Genomic DNA, 18,188 nt, shown 5'->3' with positions numbered 1-18,188 from the left:
TAAACAAGAAAGATGGTGATTTTTCATGAATAGGACCTGATGGAAGATTTAAGGACTGTCCTGCAGAATTCACAACTTCTGCATGTTTATGAAGTTTTACATTTACAAAAAAACCACAAAATACCTGTTTCTTCAGATTGGCAAAGTTTACTAAACATTCTATGCTTCATCCAGACCACACCAATCTCAGTTTTCAAACAAATTAATGTACAAAAAATCATAGGCCTAACAGACATTCTTGCACCTGGTTGTAGAAGGTTTGTTTTTTTTAATAATTAAACTTCCAGCTTGTCTTGTGCAACATCCCAAATGAAAGGTTTCTTCCCATTCTGTCAAAGGATTTCTACAAACACTGAAAATTCTAGTATTTTTAATACTTTAAGGGGTTTTCATTCTTTTCTCAACAACTTTGCTGTCATTTTTATGTTGCCACTTTGTAGTTGAGGAAGTTACTCAGTTTGAGGATTTGAAAGCAAAATATAAATGCCTATGAACATCTAGGAAAAAACCCAGATTTTGCAATAGTCATTCTTTCCAATGTAGTCAGTGAGGCTAACTGTAAAAACCAAGGAAGTTCTCTTTTGATAGAATGCTCACAGACCAGGGAATGTATTTCTGGCAGAGTTCAGGCTGATATTACTGTTCAGCCTTAGAGGGCAGTGTCGGCCTGCCAAGGCAACAATCAGCAAAGGCTGAACGGATCTCAGTCCCAGAGAGCACCTGGAGCAGGATGTGTGGCACTGCCTTTGCCTAATGCTGTGGGACAGGCGTGCCCTTAGAGTGCCTTCCCAACACTCCAGCAGTGCCATGTTAGCTAAAACCCACAGGGCTTTCATTTGATCCCCAAACTCTCTTTAAAAGCTTCCCAGAGCTACCTGCAGAAGTTGACATTCTGTTTCTGTTTCCAGTGTCCAGTCAGCTTTATTCTGAATACAGAGATCTCCTCTAGCCCTCAGTCTGCATCTGCCAGCCTGCAGCAGGAAAATGCCCTCTGTGGTGGAGTCTGTGGCTGCAGAGAACAGGACTGAGTTTTCAGAAGGCAGCCCAAGCTGGCTGAGCCAGGGAAATGAATGCCTGAGCATCCCTTGGAGTGTGTATTCATGCTGGCAGGAGGTGTCTATCTGCACATCCACTGCTCTGCCATCACACTGCAGGTTCATTAACAAGCCCACGTTGCAGATGTTCTGTTGAAATGAGCCCCCCAAGATTGCAGCACGAGGCAATCCCACCCTCTGCAACAGAAAAGATTACACAATTTAAAACACAAAAAGCAAAGCAACTGTCTGCTCATTTGTTCCTAATTCATGAGAAAGCATTCCTTCTTTCTGAAACAATCTGTGTTTGGAAAGGACCATACAAGACAGCTTGATTCAGAGAGAAATCAGAAATTTCTCTGTGAAAAATCTGAAAAAAAGCTAAATGGGGGGAGGGGGGAAAGAAGAATAAATCCTCAAATAATCTTCTCATAACTAATGTAGAAGAAAAATCTTAACCTCCACAATTCCAAACTGAAAGGACATGTGTTTCACTAGATTTTAGGACAAAAGTTTTTTTTAATTAATAAACTATTATTAAGCAACATTTTGATGGCAACACCTACCACTGTATTACTCCAAATTACCACTTCCCCCTGCAAATGCTCTGACTCATTGCTCTGTAAGAACTTTAATGACCAAATTTGGCCTATCCATAAATGTATCAGGAGACAGTTTTCTGTGACTCAGTGATCTGAAATACACAGACTGGAAGGGCATGCAGAAAACAACAATCTGGGCTTACCTCTAGACTGACGCACTTGTTTGTAAAGGCAAGTGCCCATCCTGTCTCATTGCCTGCCAGGCTCACTTCCCCATCAGCTTCCAAAGTGCAAGGCCCAAGGACAATACCAAGGATGCCCTTGTACTTGTCACTTCTCATGGCTGACACCTTCAGTTGGTTCTCTCTGGCAATTCCCAGAGAATGAAGTGAAGGCAAAGAATGCTGGAAGTCGATTTCTAAATGAGGATGGGTGTTACTGGTGCCATAGAGTTGTAGGCAGGCAAATATACCATGAAAGGAAACATGTCCAAAGAGGATGACAGTAAAGTTGCTGGTAAATATTGACCCATTCAGTGAAATTCTTGCTGGAGTCTGAAAAATTACAGAAAACTGTGGTCAAGTTTGCTTTCCTGTCAGGTCACATACTGTTTTTAAAAGCTCATATTACTTGAAGAGAACTGTTCCCTACACCACTTTGTATTCATCTTACATAATTATAAATGCTGAAACCAACAGAGAGATGGACTCAAATCTTTATTTTGGAGTTCCATAATAGAAATAACAGGAGGAAAACCCAAAGCACTTATTAATGAAAATATTTGAAAGTGCACACAAAACTTCCAGGAAGCTCAAATCCATTTCTACATATCTGACACTTTCAGTACTTATTCCTTCCATAGTAGTTAAGACACTATGCTGTTGAGAGCAAAGTTTATAAATGAAGCAAATACCTCAAAATGATGAAATGCAATTGCACCATTGCAAAGGCCAGAAAGTTGTTTGTTAGCAGATTCTCCACTGCAAGCAACCTGTTGATGTTGTCAACAAAGCACAACAAAGCACATTCAGAAAATGAAGAAAAGCAGGTAGGACTAAAATTCAAAGGAGCAAGTTACAAGGCTGCTTTAAGGATCAAATGGATGAAGGCACCAAAACATAGATTAAAAGTTAGAGTTCTGTTTCAAAAAGATAACCAGTTTAGTGTTTAGTGCACTAAATACATTACAATAAATGGCAGGATTTCTGCAAACCTCTAGTACATGTGGAACAATGTCCATCAGTCCTCCCACGTCATGGTGAAGTGAAAGAGAAATTTCCATAGCAGTGTCAGTGGTTTCCTTCTCTATTTCAATCTTGAGCTGCTCTGTCTCCACTGTGGTTGTTATCCCTGCAGCAATCTTTCTGGAGAAATTCTAGGCACAAAAGAAACCAAATCATGGAAAGAAACAAACAACAACATCCCAGCAACAACTGGGAAAGGCAGAATGTGTTACACTGTGCTTAAACGTCACAGCCCGTGTCAGGGAGGCAGCACTGGTAAAATAAAAGTGCAAATTCATCAAGGCAGCCTCATTTCAAATAGAGATTGTAGTGTTATGCCAGACCTTCTAAATGCAGTGTATCAGTAATTCCTTCTGGCTCCAAAACATATTGAGAGCATTCAGCACCCTGAAGGATTTGACCCCTCAGGCACAATTAAAGCACTGGAACTATTAAAAAGCAAGGCAAAGGAACTCTTTAGAATTCTTTGCACACCTCTGTGTCTCACCCTACCACAGTGGTTGAAGCCACCCAAATATAAGCATGTGAGTGACTTGAGCCTTTCAGAGGATGTCTGAGATAGCAAAGTATTTGAACCCTTCTTTTATGAAAAGATAATCTGTAATGCAAGAGAGCTGTAACATTCACAGATCTATAGCAGAAATGCAGATACAGAGAACAGTGGCCAAGCAACACTGTATCAGGAATCATGGTCCACAATGCTTCTGTGGGTAGGAATTTCCAAAGGGAAAGCCATGTTAAACACTGTTCTGCTCTTTAGCAGCCATCCAAAGGATGACACCAGGACCAGTTAAATCCAGTACCAGATGCAAGCCTTAGGCCTGCTGGTCAACTTCCCATTTATAGGGGAAAGATAAAATTGGACAAGACATATGTTCATATGCAGCAAAGCATTTCACGTAAATGAGAACTGAATGGAGTATCTCATTTAGTCTAGATTCAGCTCTAAGAGCTCAGATGAGAGGTCCACAGTATGACAAGGAGCCAGACAATAACTTTCTTTCACTCAGTAATTTAGTACATCTCAAAAACAGAGCAGCTTCTAAAATAAATATATAGAGTGCACAGGAAAAGCCTAGAGTTATTATATATACACAAATGGTCCTGCCAGAAATTAAACTTTCACAGGCAGAACTCTTCTTACCTCATAATAGCCAGCAGCTTCTAAAACAAAAGGGATCCCATGTTCCTTTATCTTTGAGATGTTGTGCTTTAAGCTCACAGACAGCTGGGATGTTGGAGGCTCTGTGGCCACTCTGTGCCCCTCAAACACAGCAACCATCCTTTCACTGCCACTCTGCAGGGCTATGGCAATGGTGTGATTTCCTGTGCCATGCTCACACGTGGCTGTAAGAATGCCGTCCAAAGGCAACCCTATTGACAGGGAGGAAGTAAAATCAACTCAGCACTTCTGGGTTGTCATTACAGACTACAAAAATCTATTACAGATCAAAAGAAGCCTTCTGTAATTTTTCATGAGAAAAGACACCTTTATATAAAGCATGATCACTTTACTGATATTTATAGAAGTTTATTACCAATCAGGTGAAAATCATATTAAAAAGGGATTGCTAAATTAAAATGTGGCATGCACTCTGGAAATCAAGAAGTTTTCTTTTCTTAATAAAGGATATTTACCAGTTGGTATTGTGTCCAACTCCAGTAGTCAGCTGTCAGAAAATTCAGAAAATATTTATTCTGTCCAAAGGAACCCATGCATTATTCTGTCCAAAGGAACCCATGCAAAATTACTGATAACTTCAGTTTATGAAAATCAACAGCTTTGCTTAGGAAACAACACTTGGCATAAAACTACACTTAGAGGAACTGGTCAGCTTAGATGCTGTGCAAGAACACAGATGTACAAGAGAGAAATAATTTACTCTGAAGTATTTCAAAACTCTTTGAAATATTTCTATGTCCATTTTATGGTATTTTATCAACAACATTAAAGAGAATGCTGCTAAGTCCAGAACACATTTTGTTCTGGTGTGAGCAAACACAACTCATCTGTTTCCACTGATCAGAAGTCTTTTAGATAAATTCACCTTGTTAGACCACACCATCAAGTCAGATTTTGTTCCTACCTGCAACTTTTAAAAAGTCGATATTATGTGTGAAAGTCCCGCTGACTCTGCTGTGCCCATGATCCATGATATTGAAAAAATCTACAGAAAGAGCCTTCTCATCCACCTGGAAGCTAGCTAGCCCTCTTTTCTTCTCTTTACTCAGTTCCAGGTGTCCTTTCAGCCTTGCCTCCCCTGGGATTGCCTGACTGCCATTCTGAACCATGGCAACAGTGAGATTGTGCACAGTGGTATTCCCAAACACATTCCTGTTCCTGACATGCAGTCCATACAGTCTTTGGTTGACCATCACATTGATGTTACCTGTAACAGGCAGAAATTATTACTGTGGAGAGAGATTCTTGGGCCAGAAATAGTCACAGTTTTAGAAGTAATGTATAAATTAACCATTACTTTAATACCAGGAGGAAGTAGAAAAATTTCCATTTATTACACTAGATTATTTTGCCTAAGCTAGAGAGCAAAGCAGTTCAGTGTTGAGGGTTTTTCTACTAGTGAGTGTCTGTGTTTAAAATAAATTGCATTGTAGTATTTCTGGCAGCTGTTCCTTTTTATTCACCAAGCTTCTTGTGCCCTTAGGCCCTGTACTATACTGCACTCCCTCTGAAGGAAAATTTACAGATGGATTGTGACCTAGTACTTGTGTAATTGCAGGCTAAACAATCCCTCCAGAGCTCTGCAGTGACCTACTCCACCCATGGAGCCATTCAAAGGAGTGGAACTCTCAAGTCAGCCCCCACATTTCAGAAGAGGAAAGTGGCCACCCACTATTTCCTTCAATCCAGGAAAACATGAAAAATCCAAATTATGTTAGTTCACTGAAAAATACTCTCAACCCAATGACCCATGGTTCATTTTGCATGAAATGAAATAATAATGAAATGAATGATGAATGAAATAATAATGCAGAGCTAAGTACTCTGCTCTGCATTATACAGAATCACAGAATGGTTCAGGATAGAAGAGAGCTTTAAGCCCATCTTGTTCCAACCCCTCTGCCATGGGCAGGGACACCTTCCACTGTCCCAGGTTGTTCAAAGCCCTGTCCAGCCTGGCCCTGAGCACTTCCAGGGATGGGGCATCCACAGCTTCTCAGGGCAACCTGTTCCATTGTCTGATCATCCACACAAGAATTTCTTTCTAATATCCAATCTAAACCTAATTTCTTTCTAATATCCAATCTGTCAGTTTGAAGATATTCCCCCTTGTCCAAAGTGCTTCTCCAGCTCTCTTGGAGCCCCTTTAGGTACTGGAAGAGCTCTAAGGTCTCCCTGGAGCCTTTTCTTCTCCAGGCTGACAACCTCAACTCTCCAGCCTGGCTGCAGAGCAGAGGGGCTCCAGCCCTCTGATCATCTCTGTGGTACACAGGCACACATTGCTCTTCTGTTGGGGGCCCCAGAGCTGAATACATTGTGCAGCCCAGGAAGGATTCCATTAAAATTAAACAGCATCCTTAGATAGCTGCAGGTTAGAACAAAACACAAAGGAAAAGAGTACCATCGTGAACGTTGCTTTTGCACTTCAGCAATCCATCCAGAGAAAGGAGATGAGGTATGGCCTTTAATCCGGTAAAAGTGTGTTGGACTCTTCCATTTAGGGACAAAACAAAACCAACTTTCTGCTCCCTGGCTCCCATGAAATCCATGTGAAGACTATTTTCATTAAGCTTCAAGTCAGAAGACAACAGAAGTCTAAAAAGACAGACATAAAAATCACTAGTAAGATATTTTTATGTTTGATTCAGGATTGTCAAGACACCCCTCCTCACTCAAAGCAGGATCAATGAGAGCAGGGTGCTCAGGAGTGTGTGTGGTCAGGTTTGGAGTATCTCCAAGGATGGAGACTCCACAGACTCTCTGGACACTCGTTCCAGTGCTGTGAATCAGGCAATCAGAAGCCTTGCAGTCAGCACACACTATCCACCAGATGTTTTATAAATTCCTCAGTAAAGGTTCACAGATTGGCAGACTAATTTTTCTTTAAATTTCTTGAATGCTTTGGTTATGGTTCCTAATAAAAGAAAGAGCTGAAGAGACTTTGAGTTGGAAATGAAGCCTTCTCTGTCACAATATGAAATATCTCTTTGGTGCTGATTTAAAAGCAGCATTTGAGAATTCAGTTTAAAAATAATTATAAGTGTCACCATCATTTGAGTTTGGTAAATGAACCAACAATATTTCTTTGCATCTTGGCCCTGAATTGAACAGTGTTGGAGAAATATGCACAGCTTTTCAGGGAAACCTGCTGGAGCAACAAAAAGCTCCATTTTCAGTGTTGTAAGTATAAGACTGAGACACAATTTTCACATGGCCTTCAACAAAATATCCACTAAACTTCCTGACTTTCTAGACTCAAGTATAGTACACAAAATACCTAAAAGTGAGGCAATCACTCCTATTTTCATAGTGTTAGACATCCCTCCTAGAAATTGGAACCCTGTTGGAAGACTGATGACAAGTAAAACTTCAGTGAAAATCCACTCCATGGGAAGAACAAAACTACATAGTTCAGGGAAGTAAGATTCATTCCATCAGTCAGCAACTGAAGTCTGTACAGATTGCACCCTTTTAGCTGTTCTCCAGAAACATTTAACAGTTTATTTTTGTTTGTATTCTCCCTGTAAAACAAACCCTAAACAAACTGTCATTCCAAAAATTTTAAGCGCTCTGTTTTCTTTCCTGTGAACTGCAATAAATTTCTCTCATATGGCTTACTCTGGTATTTAAACAAATTAATGCACTTTTGGAAGCCCAGAACTGCAAGCATACTGCAGAACAACATGAAATACCCTTCTTGGAATATTTTATCTATTTTTAGTATTACTAGTAAATCTAATGTCCTTCATCTAAATTGTAGTAACTTCTGATTTCTTTAACTCTTATTTTCTCATTCTCCTTATCCCATCCAATTGGTAAACACTGGGACCTCTGCAGAAATTCTAAAATTCTTCATTGCATGCTTTCATATTTGTGAAATTTGAAAAATCAGCTGAAACTTGGAGGGCCAAATTTCTATTTCCCATCTCTGCCAGCTCAGAGGTTTGTCCAATACTTTAAAAATCTTATAATAAACACTGGGAAGTTCCCTTTTCCACTGGCATAACTTGTACTATCTGTTCACTCAAAGTTCTCTATACAAAGTCCTTCAAAAGCATCTAGAACACGTTAACACAACTTATACCAACTTATGAAACATAAGGAGCAGAAGTATTTCAATAATAGGGGTAACAAATGAACTGGCAATTACTCGGTAGCCTTGCTGCAGCCATAGGAAAGTAATTACATTTAAATTTGTATCCCAGAACACTCCTCAGTTCCCCAGTTAACCAACATTCCAATTTCTCTACCTTGATGGAAATATTTTGCCCACGAGCTGGAACTGTACTGATTCTGGATTTGTCAGGACTGTCTGATGGAGAAAAGCCCTCAATTCAACAATTCTGGCATTCCTCCTCTTTTCATTGTTCACATCAACCTCCAGCATCAGCATTTCCCTTCCATTGGAATGAAGGTGAAGGGAGCCATTGACATTGTTTTCACCATCACTCTTCAGGGCTGCCTGGGCCTGCACACAGAGAAAAAGGAGAGCAGGACATTAAGGATCTCAGATTATCATACACAATACTGAAACATCAGTCTGAGCAATGAGGCTGCAGACAAGTTGGGACTGGACAAAAGCAGAGAGGGGAGCAAAGGGGGAAAAGAGCCTTTAGTTCTCATCTTTGTTTCTCATAATTTAACTAATTTTATTTGGCAATAAATTAAATTAATATTGCCCAAGTTGAGCCTGTTTTGTCTATGAAGGTAATGGGTAAGTGATCTCCCTGTTTTTATCCCAACCCTGTCAAAACAAAATATGAGCTACATTGAATTTTAAGTACAATTTAATTAGACATTAAGAGTTTTCTGAATTTCAGCCAAAATACAAGCCAACTATTCCAACCCCATGTAGCTATCTAGCCAGAACAAAATCTAACCATCAAAAGTCAACTGTTCCCCTAACAATTTACACCTCTCCACTATAGTCATTGAGTGTACAAACTGCAAAAGCTTCAAGCAACAAGACTGTGATGACAGGGGACTGACCTGTGAAGTCATGTTCTTGTTGGTGATGACTTTTACACTCGCACCACAGTCCAAGTGTTCCAGTTTAGTCTGCCTGGAGAACAGCTCCCCACTTAGGGCCATTGCTTGTGGAAACTCAAGCTATTTGACAAAGTAAAGTATCAGAACAGAACATTGCACTCCCCCCAGCTGCCTCATGTGATTTAATGTCTGAACTTCTAGCATGAAGTGGGTGATGCATATAAGCAAATGTGTGTATCAAATTTTACCAGTTATATCCCAGGATACTGAAAAATATATTGAAAGCAGTAAAAAAAAAGCATGAAAAAGGTCAATGTGTGCCTTACAAGGCATTATTGACACAAATTATTAATACATAACTGAACCTGCTGAGGTACCTACAGTTATTTGTCAGGGCCAGGACTTGATTGGATTAGGACATTTACCAGCATCAAACAATTATAATTCTAAAGACAACACAGTAAAACAGTCAGCAAGACATTAAAAATACCAAAAATTAAACCCACCCAGTACCTGGAATGAGTGTGTCACATCCATGTGTAAAAGATGTCTAAAATCTGCCTCACTGGATTTGTCCTGATATCTGCCTAGAAAACTGAGAACATCTTCCTTATTCACCTTTAAGACAGTCTCAAGTTCATGCTTCACCTGTGTGTTAAGAATGGGAGTAAGCAAAGTGCACTGAGTATTAACCCTGTGTATAATGAAAGATCAGAGAAGTCATCCCTGCACATCACGAAAAATGAAAGAGTTTCAAGCTATTACATTTTGGCTCAGAATGAAAAACAAGAGAATGAGGAAAAACAGCTACATTTGGTAAGAAAGATGAATAGATACAGCTAGATAAGGGTGAGAACCCTGAATCCATTCTGTCCCAGTACTTGTTTTATTATTAACAGTCATGCATAATAATAATCTAAAAAATAATATACGAAGTATTCTTATCACGGATTACTACACAACATATTATTATACAGAATTAAGGAGGTACCAAGGACATAATCACCCTCTGAACATTTTGGTTGCAGCAGTTCTGTGGTGAGAAACTAAAGACCTATAGCAAGTGAGGTCTGAAAAGACAATAAAGTGTAAATAAACAGGTAATGAATGCCTCCTAACTGAATCTAATGGGAAATTTACTCACATTTTGATGACTTAGAGTTAAAACACACATTTCAACATCTTTGGGAAACATCCTGTGGTTATAAGGATGAGTTAAGCCAGCACAAATCTAAAAAGAAGTTTGAGAGAAAATGCAAGGAACATAAGTAATATGCAGTAAACCACTCATTTGCAGGTTGTTTTGGTATATGAGACTAAAGGAAGTTTTTGGATAACTCACATAGGGGTTTTCAGGTTGGTAACCAAGTATGAGAGTCTGAACTGTTTCCTCCAGACCATTTATCAAAACTTTTGTTTCCATGAAATAGTGCTTTTGCTTTTTGTCAACAGTAAATGTCTCCTGCAGAAAGAAGCTCTGCAGAAAAGGCACTTTAAAAGGATGCCTGGAAAAAACCCAAGAAATAAACATAGGTGTAAAAGATCTTAATAGACAACTACAAAAAGAAATCATGTGGAGTTCAGCTTGAACTCCAAAATTATCAGTTACCACCAGGGTGTCAGGTACAGACGCAAAACACATGGGACTGGACATTTAGGAAACTACAAAGCATAACGACAACTTGATACAAACTCCACACACTAACCTGAATTTTTGATAGAGTTTCTATCCTGGACTGGGTAAATGCTTGGAAGAGCATGGGAGAAGGTGCTGCTCTATAAAGTTCTGACATGCATAAGCAGCACATACACCTTCTATACCTGCATGGCCAAGACTTCATTTCAAATAGGGAGTGTCCAAAAGCTCCTGGCAGGTTTGAAAATCTCACCTGTCCACATTTTATGCTTTCTGTAGAAACAGTAATATTCATGCCAAGAATCCTGTGCAACAGATGTTCAGCACTCCACAGCTCTAGGTGTAGTTTACTACTTCAGTGTAATGGTTTATGAACTTTATTAAATATTTCTGCACTTTTACTTAGACCTCTTGGAAGCATGCACAAACCTTTATAAGCAGACACTGAACAACCTTTATACATATTAGAATACCTGGTACAGCTCTTGCCTTAAGAAAGCTGAGATTTCCCCAGAAATTATCCAGATATCTCTAATCTGAGCACACGTTTTTACTGAGGCCTTCAGGCTGGGATTTAGTAATGGATAATGAAGAGAGAAATTTCAGGGACAGCCAATATGTAGGAGCAGCATACTCATTCTCATCAGAAAATGGAAATATGCTCCAGAATCTAAACAAGACCATTTGTTTCATGTTTTAAGAGGCTACCTCTGGCTTTAGAATGACTACATAACACCTAAGGACTAGGAAAAAGGCACATGGATGGCCCAGAGAATCAGATATGGATTTTGGAACTTCTCACCACATACAAGTTTGGACACACCATAAATCCTGCTGTTTTCAGGAAAGGAGGCTATATGCCTGGCTGACCTGCCAGCAAACATGTCACAGCACACATGGGCTGTTGCCTGAGACAGCTTTGTTCACTGTCATTTCAACAGAGACCAAAATCTAATGGATGCAAAAAAACAGCCCATGAAGCTGCTGTATTTGAGCAAGTTCAGGGAACCAAATGGGACAAAGAACAGACTCTGTCCATGTGGCACTCTCACTTTGTAAAGCCCACAACATTTCCTAAGAGCATCAAGATGCACATTAAATTTAGGCCAAAACATTCTTAAAAGATAGAAATAAGAATACTAAACCTGAAATGGAGTGTTGCACGTTTTTGATAGAGCATCTTCTCCTTCCTCAGCTCTTTTATCTGACCTTCACAGTGCAGTACAACAGGCAGACTTTTATAATCTCTCCATACAATCTTCACAGAAAAGTTTGTCTTCTTAGGCTGCACTCAGATCATGAGACCAGAACAGGAAAGGACAATTGCATCAGATGGACTGCATTCATATTCAGGAACCTCAATATGGAAACCATGTTGTTCAACAAGCTGCAGCAAGGCTGTCACTTCACAGACAAACCATTTCTGCTGCAGTTTAAGTCCAGGTCTCCATTAATCTCTCAGAGGATCAAAAATGCCATCAGTAGAAAACTGACTCCAGCAGAAGACAAATGCCCATTAATGTGTCACTTGAGTGGCACCTACTTGCAACATAAGCAAGCTCTGGCACATAAAAAACAGAACTGGATTTTCAAAGCATGGAAAAAGTATTTTCAAAGCTATGTTTAGAAAAAAACTTTTTAAGACTTCCTGTAAGGTGTGAATGGACCAAAGTAACTGATCAAAGAACCTCTTTTGAGGAGAAACTGCTGATTATCCTTCCTGTGCCACAGACATCAAGCAAAGCAAAAATTATTTTAAGACTAGAAGGGATGTAGAGATTAAAATAGCTTATAAACCTGGGTTGTTACCATGCTCACTAGCAGGCAAGAGATTCTGATTCTCCAGGACAGTAGAATCTTCTACACCTCTCATACATCTTCAGCAAGTTGAGAGCAACCACATCTCCAGCTCTCTTTTTAGTCACACTGTCTCTCTTCACCCTCTCCTCCCTGACTGTCTGGGCTCTCTAATAGGTGAGAAGTACCCCAAACTATGCCACACAAGTTTTTGTTTTCTTTTTGAACCTAGATTTACACTGCAGCCTCTCAAAACAGACAGAAATAAATGCAGTACTGGAAGGGTTTAAGTTTCAACACTAGCAATAACATCTTTCAGGAAGAGAGTGCTGAGTCAAAAAAATTGCTTTTGTTTCTCTTTCTCACCATTGGCAGATTCTGATAGCTGGCTGTGAAGTTAAATTCCTGTTTCGTACTCTTTATCTTAAAGCAGAGAAGTTTGGCTCGTTCGTTATTCTCCAAATGAATCTCATTCTTCACGAGCTGATTCCACAGAGAGACCATTTCACTATAGCTATGCAGAACATTCCTCCCAAGATGATTAACTGTGGATGCCTGAAAAACAAAGACATTAGTCTGGCTGAGCCAGGACAGACAGCATTCCACTGTGCAGCAGCACAGCACAGAGGGGACAGAACGATCATTTACAAGAACTATTAGAAATGTGTGCCATCTTTTCCATTATCAAAATACTCCAAATTACCTATACAGAGTTCAAAGTTTATTTTATCTCCTCCAAAAAAGGGAGAGACAAAAAGCTAAATAGTTGATGAACACATTTTTCTCATTCGAGAATGTTTCTGACATTTCTCCATGACTGTGCCTGAAGCAGTAGTGACCTAAGGAGGAAAAGCTGATAAAGGAACATTCTAATCATAAACATAAGTCAAATTGCATAGTGACAGAAGTCTACCACATTGCCTAATGAACAGCAATTATGATTAAATCAGTTTTAAACCTCTACTGCATAGCACAGTCTAAAATAAATTAGGAGGAAGCTTAGAAACCACAGAGTCAGGGCATAGTGATACACAGAGCCCTGTCCCCAAAGCCATACACCCTGTGCACCATGTCACCCACCTGCAGGTATGTGGTAGCTGGTGTGTAGATGTGAACTTTTCCTTCCTTCTCATTGCCTTGATCTTTATAGAATAGATCCAGTACAAGGTCTTTAATGGAGAGAGCTCTTGCAGCTGTCAGCTGGGATGTCAGTGAATAAGCAGAATGCTGAGGTTGGTGCAGTTTGTGAGCTGTGTACAGGTAGAGCCACGGGGTGTCTATACTGAACCCACCTGCAAGGGACATATATTAAAGCTGACAGAAACATGAGATTCAAACTACCTGGATTCTAACTCCACTTCAAGGATGATAAGATCCAGGGGTTCCACAATGAAGCTAAAATGCTACTATCAACCCTTTCTCTTCCATTTGCTAAAATCTCTGGGTTGGATATAATGAAATTAATGTGCTTCACTAGTGTAAATGGAACTGCTAGAAGAGGCCAGCCAGCCAGCCAGGCTGTGATAAATTGGAGATTTTGAAAACTCAGCTAGACAAAGCCACAACAGATGTGATCTACTGCTAGAGACAGTCCTGACTGGAGCAGGAAGCTGGGCTGGACAATCTCCAGGGTCTCTCTCTTCCAACAAATATCTTTATCATTCTGTTGCACTCACGCAAAACTGCTCAGAAAAACCGGGCAGCAGCTTCCAATGCCTGCTTTTCTAATCACAGACTGGAAATGGTTTGTGGTACTTCACCTTCCCACTTCTTCAGGCCATTTCTGGATGCATCCTTCCACTGCAGCCCAGCCACAAATGGTACATGGTCATTATACTGCACCTCAAAGTTGGTGCTGCTCTGCAAATACACCTGAGAGGTGTGCAAGTGCTGCAGCTGGGTTCTGTAATTCATCTGTTTTTCCAGGACTTGCATGGTAAACTGGAAAAGAAGTGAAGCAAATTTAAATAAAAACAAGATCCCATTTTCAGGGCTGTATAAGTTACTCACACACACACACAGAAGCAGGAAGGTCACAGCTTCTGCCTTTGCACATTTGCCATTCACTCTATGGATTTTCATGCATTCTCACCAATTATAGACTGAGGTTTCTTTAATATGCATTTGTTACAACTACAGGAGATTAAAAAAGAAAAATGCTGTAATATTCTGAGTTGTTATAACCTGTGCCCTCCTTCCACATTGTGTCACCAAAGCAGCTTTCATAAATCTCTACAATCATTTTATATGAGTTAATAATGCAAAAACCTCAGAGCAAATTACACCCCAACTTTTCCAGTATTTGCAAAATTTATCTTCTAGCAAATGTCAGAGATTGAGTGTCTCTGAGCTAAGACCTCACCTAGCTCAAAATTATTAGGTTTGGGTACTTGCCTTATATTATTAGTACACATCATACTTACAAAAAAAAAGGTTGTAATAAAAAAAAAATCAAAATTTATTCTTTGTCTGTCTGTTAAATATTTGAAGTGAAGTTCTTACTTTAAAACCATCACTATTACCTCCATGAAATAGCTGACTACAGATGAACTGGAACTGTTCTTAAAGGCTTGGCTGATCAGCACTTTCTTCCTGTTGTTTATTTCATCCCAATGTTTCCCATAGTTCACTTCCATCTGGGAGGAAATCCAAGACGCAGTCACTTCATGTTTCAGGTGAACCTAAAGAGGAGAGCATTGCTTTTTTGCTGTGATCTCTTGCTCATGTTGAGAGCCCTGAGCACAGGTGCCACAGGGGTGCCCAGCACAGAGAGCCTGGCTCAGCACCCACCTGGTGGCTGTAGGAGGGAGCCTGCACACAGTGAAACTCATGGCCCAGCTCCAGGCTGTAGAAGCCCCGTGCTCCTGTCTCCACTTGAACTTTCTGCTGCGTGCTGCACTCGTGGCAAGGGGTTTTTGCCTCTGCTGCTCAGGTTAAATCACAAAGTTACTTATTCAAGTAAATCAGAATTAATCCTTCAAAATGTTAATAGTATAAATCTGGCACTGGCTTCAAGACTTCTACTTTTCAGACATCAAAGTGAGATTTGTTTATTTTTACAGCCATGCACTTGTTGATTTATCCTATAAATCCAAAGGAAAGCACAAACTTCATTACTTAAGCAGAATTTTACCTGGTTGAAGTAAAAGAACTACAAACTACTCACGATCAAGCTTTGCAGCTTTCTTGGTATCACACAATATTTGATGATTTTCTGTTACCACCTAGCTCCCAACATCATGACATTACATGACATTTCATCTTAAAAAACCCCAAAACTTCCAGCCCTTCTGGACACTGAGAAGAAAATTAAAATAATGAATTTGAAGTTCCAACTAATAAGTAGGAACACTTTTTAAAATGAAAAATCCAGTACTTGTGCAAGGAAGTATTTGCTGAACACTTCAGGTGGAATAGCTGTCAAACTAGGTTTAAAGTGAAGTGTAACTATGCTCCAAGTATCTAACTGCACAATTACATAGCTATAGCCAGGCATCTTAAGGTTGTGTTCAAGTGTTCAGGTATGTTTTGATTGCTGTTTATAAAACATTGTGATCAGCATGCCATTTTTAGCAAAATTATGGGGTCATGCCTGCATAGGTTTAAGAAAACTTTATTACTCATATTGCTACATACTCTCTGAAGGTGCAACAGAGTTAGCATAAACAATCCCCCTATCACATTTAGCATGATTAGCTAATACAAGGATTCAATACTTTGATATAACTGCACTGATGGCCACCTGCTTTGTCTCACAGAATTAACACAATTCCTACATTGCAACCAAGGGAGCAAAGCCAGCTGCTTCCTAGAAACCACCCCTCATATTATTGAGTGCATGCATGCAATCTGAAAACACAAATTAATTAGGAGCAATTCTCACTGAAAAAGTGATTTTTAATCTAATGATGGATATGCTTGTGAAAAGCCCATTAAAAATATATGTTTTTATATGCAGACTCAAAGAGTAAAGTATATCCAACTGAAAAAAGCAACTTGTTCCAAATTTCAGATCACAGTTTAAAAATTAACTGAGCTCTTTCTACTGTGTTCTAAACACAGAGGCAAATCTTGTAGGAAAAATGAGTAATACAGAGTACTTTTACTTTCCCTGTTTTTCAGTGTACCTAGGAGTCCATATTTAATCTGCAGACCATGGGACCACAATCCCTCACGCTGCTGGAGAAGAGCGACGGTGTGAGCTCCAAGAACACCTGGCAGGTGAGTCTCCCCTTCCAACGAGTATTGTCTCACCTTATCATCAACCTTTTTCTCCAGAAGTGCTACAGAAAGAAGATAAATGATTATGCAGTGATAGAACTTGAAGTTACTTCAGCTAGTTAAAGGAATACTACAGTGGGGAAACCAAAAGGTCAAACTGCCTTCTGCATTTCTTAGTTCTGTTAGTTAGTTCTGTTTGAAAGTACTATGTAACCCTATACATTTCAGTCAAAAATGAGAGCTTTCGACATAAATTACTGGTTCATTTCACTGTATTATTTTAATTTTAATGTAGTGATATTATACAAATATTAAGGCTCTCTTTCTGATACTTTCTCTTGTATTTTCCTCAGCTCATTTATGAAAAAAGTCTTCAAGATTTTTTGAACATCAGGTCTTAAGAGACATTCAGCTACAAATATGTGTCTGCATTGTTTTGTACTAACAAAAGTGAAAAACAGCTGTTATTTTTTGGCATGTTTTTATCAAGTAATTCCTTTCATCTTATTTCCTCTACCCTTTCCAACAGTAATTCCAAACAGACTTATTTTAAAATTTCTTTTATCCTGAAATACATATATTTGTATTAATTTATGCAGGACAGTAATTTTAAAAAGCAGTCTTTATGGACTTGAAAGAAATTGAAGGAATAAATGTCCAAAACCATTCAACCTTAACAAATAACAGCTCCAGAACTTGCATTTATATGGCAAATACTTACTGTCCTCTAACCTGAAAGAAAGGCAGCATCCTTCAACAAATTATTCAGAGACACTGAAAAAGCTATCTTCTTGCCAAGCTGCTTAGTGATGTTTCCTGACAAAACGATAGGACTGCTTTGCTTTATCAGCTTTACCTCCAGCTGGGTCATGTATCTCTGCTCTCCACTCAGCATCTGCAAATCTGCCACTCCCTAGAACAAACAAACAAAACAAAAAGCAAACCCCAAGCTGCTCAGCAACATAAGTTTTAAGAAAGCAATAGTATAGACTTGGGTGTGTCAGAAATGAGATGAGAGGAGGAAGAAAAGACATGTTTTCCTATACATCTAACATTAAACCTTCCCACACCCCACAAAGCCTAAAACTTGCTATTGATAAATACTGGAGAGGAAGGATGGATTTGTTTTTCCAGTTACACAGAGGTCACAGTGGTGCAAGATGCTACTTCCTTCAGCTTCTGCTGGTTTTAGGACTGAAATCACTATGAATGTTACAATACCAGGCCAGAAATTAATAGGGTGTTACTGAAAATACTGGCAGTCTCACAGAGATTTAGGTTGAAATTTAGCACTGAGTCTATCTCAAAAATATGTAATAAGGAGAACTGGTAATTCCTCTGATGGATTGCCCACAAAACTGTTTTTCAATCTGTGTATTTTCCCTGCCTTTCTTTTCTGTGCTTTTATGTAAGTATTCATGCTGCAAGGAGGCCTCATGAAATGCAAACATACCTTAATGTAATACACATCTCGCTCATCCACTATCAGCTCCAGGTGTCCAACTCGGGAATTTTTAGAAAACTCAATCCTCCCTTGGAGAA

The 18,188-nt window shown here is 39.4% G+C and overlaps 1 protein-coding gene across 1 annotated transcript in view; it reads right to left on the bottom strand.

Moving 5' to 3' along the window:
• LOC118692613 (uncharacterized) overlaps positions 1-18,188 on the bottom strand; it is a 72,850-nt gene that overhangs the window by 27,636 nt on the left and 27,026 nt on the right. The window contains exons 23-40 of the mRNA XM_054516598.1: positions 18,100-18,179; positions 17,379-17,559; positions 16,553-16,708; positions 15,216-15,349; positions 14,948-15,106; positions 14,186-14,366; positions 13,506-13,717; positions 12,792-12,980; positions 11,774-11,913; positions 10,335-10,497; positions 10,137-10,223; positions 8,993-9,112; positions 8,254-8,471; positions 6,405-6,598; positions 4,908-5,210; positions 3,965-4,194; positions 2,799-2,951; positions 1,780-2,130 (exon numbers count right to left, since the gene is read on the bottom strand). Coding sequence (XP_054372573.1) covers positions 1,780-2,130; positions 2,799-2,951; positions 3,965-4,194; positions 4,908-5,210; positions 6,405-6,598; positions 8,254-8,471; positions 8,993-9,112; positions 10,137-10,223; positions 10,335-10,497; positions 11,774-11,913; positions 12,792-12,980; positions 13,506-13,717; positions 14,186-14,366; positions 14,948-15,106; positions 15,216-15,349; positions 16,553-16,708; positions 17,379-17,559; positions 18,100-18,179 — 3,251 coding nt within the window. The remainder of the gene's footprint in view (positions 1-1,779; positions 2,131-2,798; positions 2,952-3,964; positions 4,195-4,907; positions 5,211-6,404; positions 6,599-8,253; positions 8,472-8,992; positions 9,113-10,136; positions 10,224-10,334; positions 10,498-11,773; positions 11,914-12,791; positions 12,981-13,505; positions 13,718-14,185; positions 14,367-14,947; positions 15,107-15,215; positions 15,350-16,552; positions 16,709-17,378; positions 17,560-18,099; positions 18,180-18,188) is intronic.

The sequence above is a fragment of the Molothrus ater genome, chromosome 16, assembly GCF_012460135.2.
Source record: "Molothrus ater isolate BHLD 08-10-18 breed brown headed cowbird chromosome 16, BPBGC_Mater_1.1, whole genome shotgun sequence".
Taxonomy (NCBI): domain Eukaryota; kingdom Metazoa; phylum Chordata; class Aves; order Passeriformes; family Icteridae; genus Molothrus; species Molothrus ater.
The sequence above is the reverse complement of the archived record's forward strand: the minus strand, read 5'-3'. Positions and strand labels throughout refer to the sequence as shown.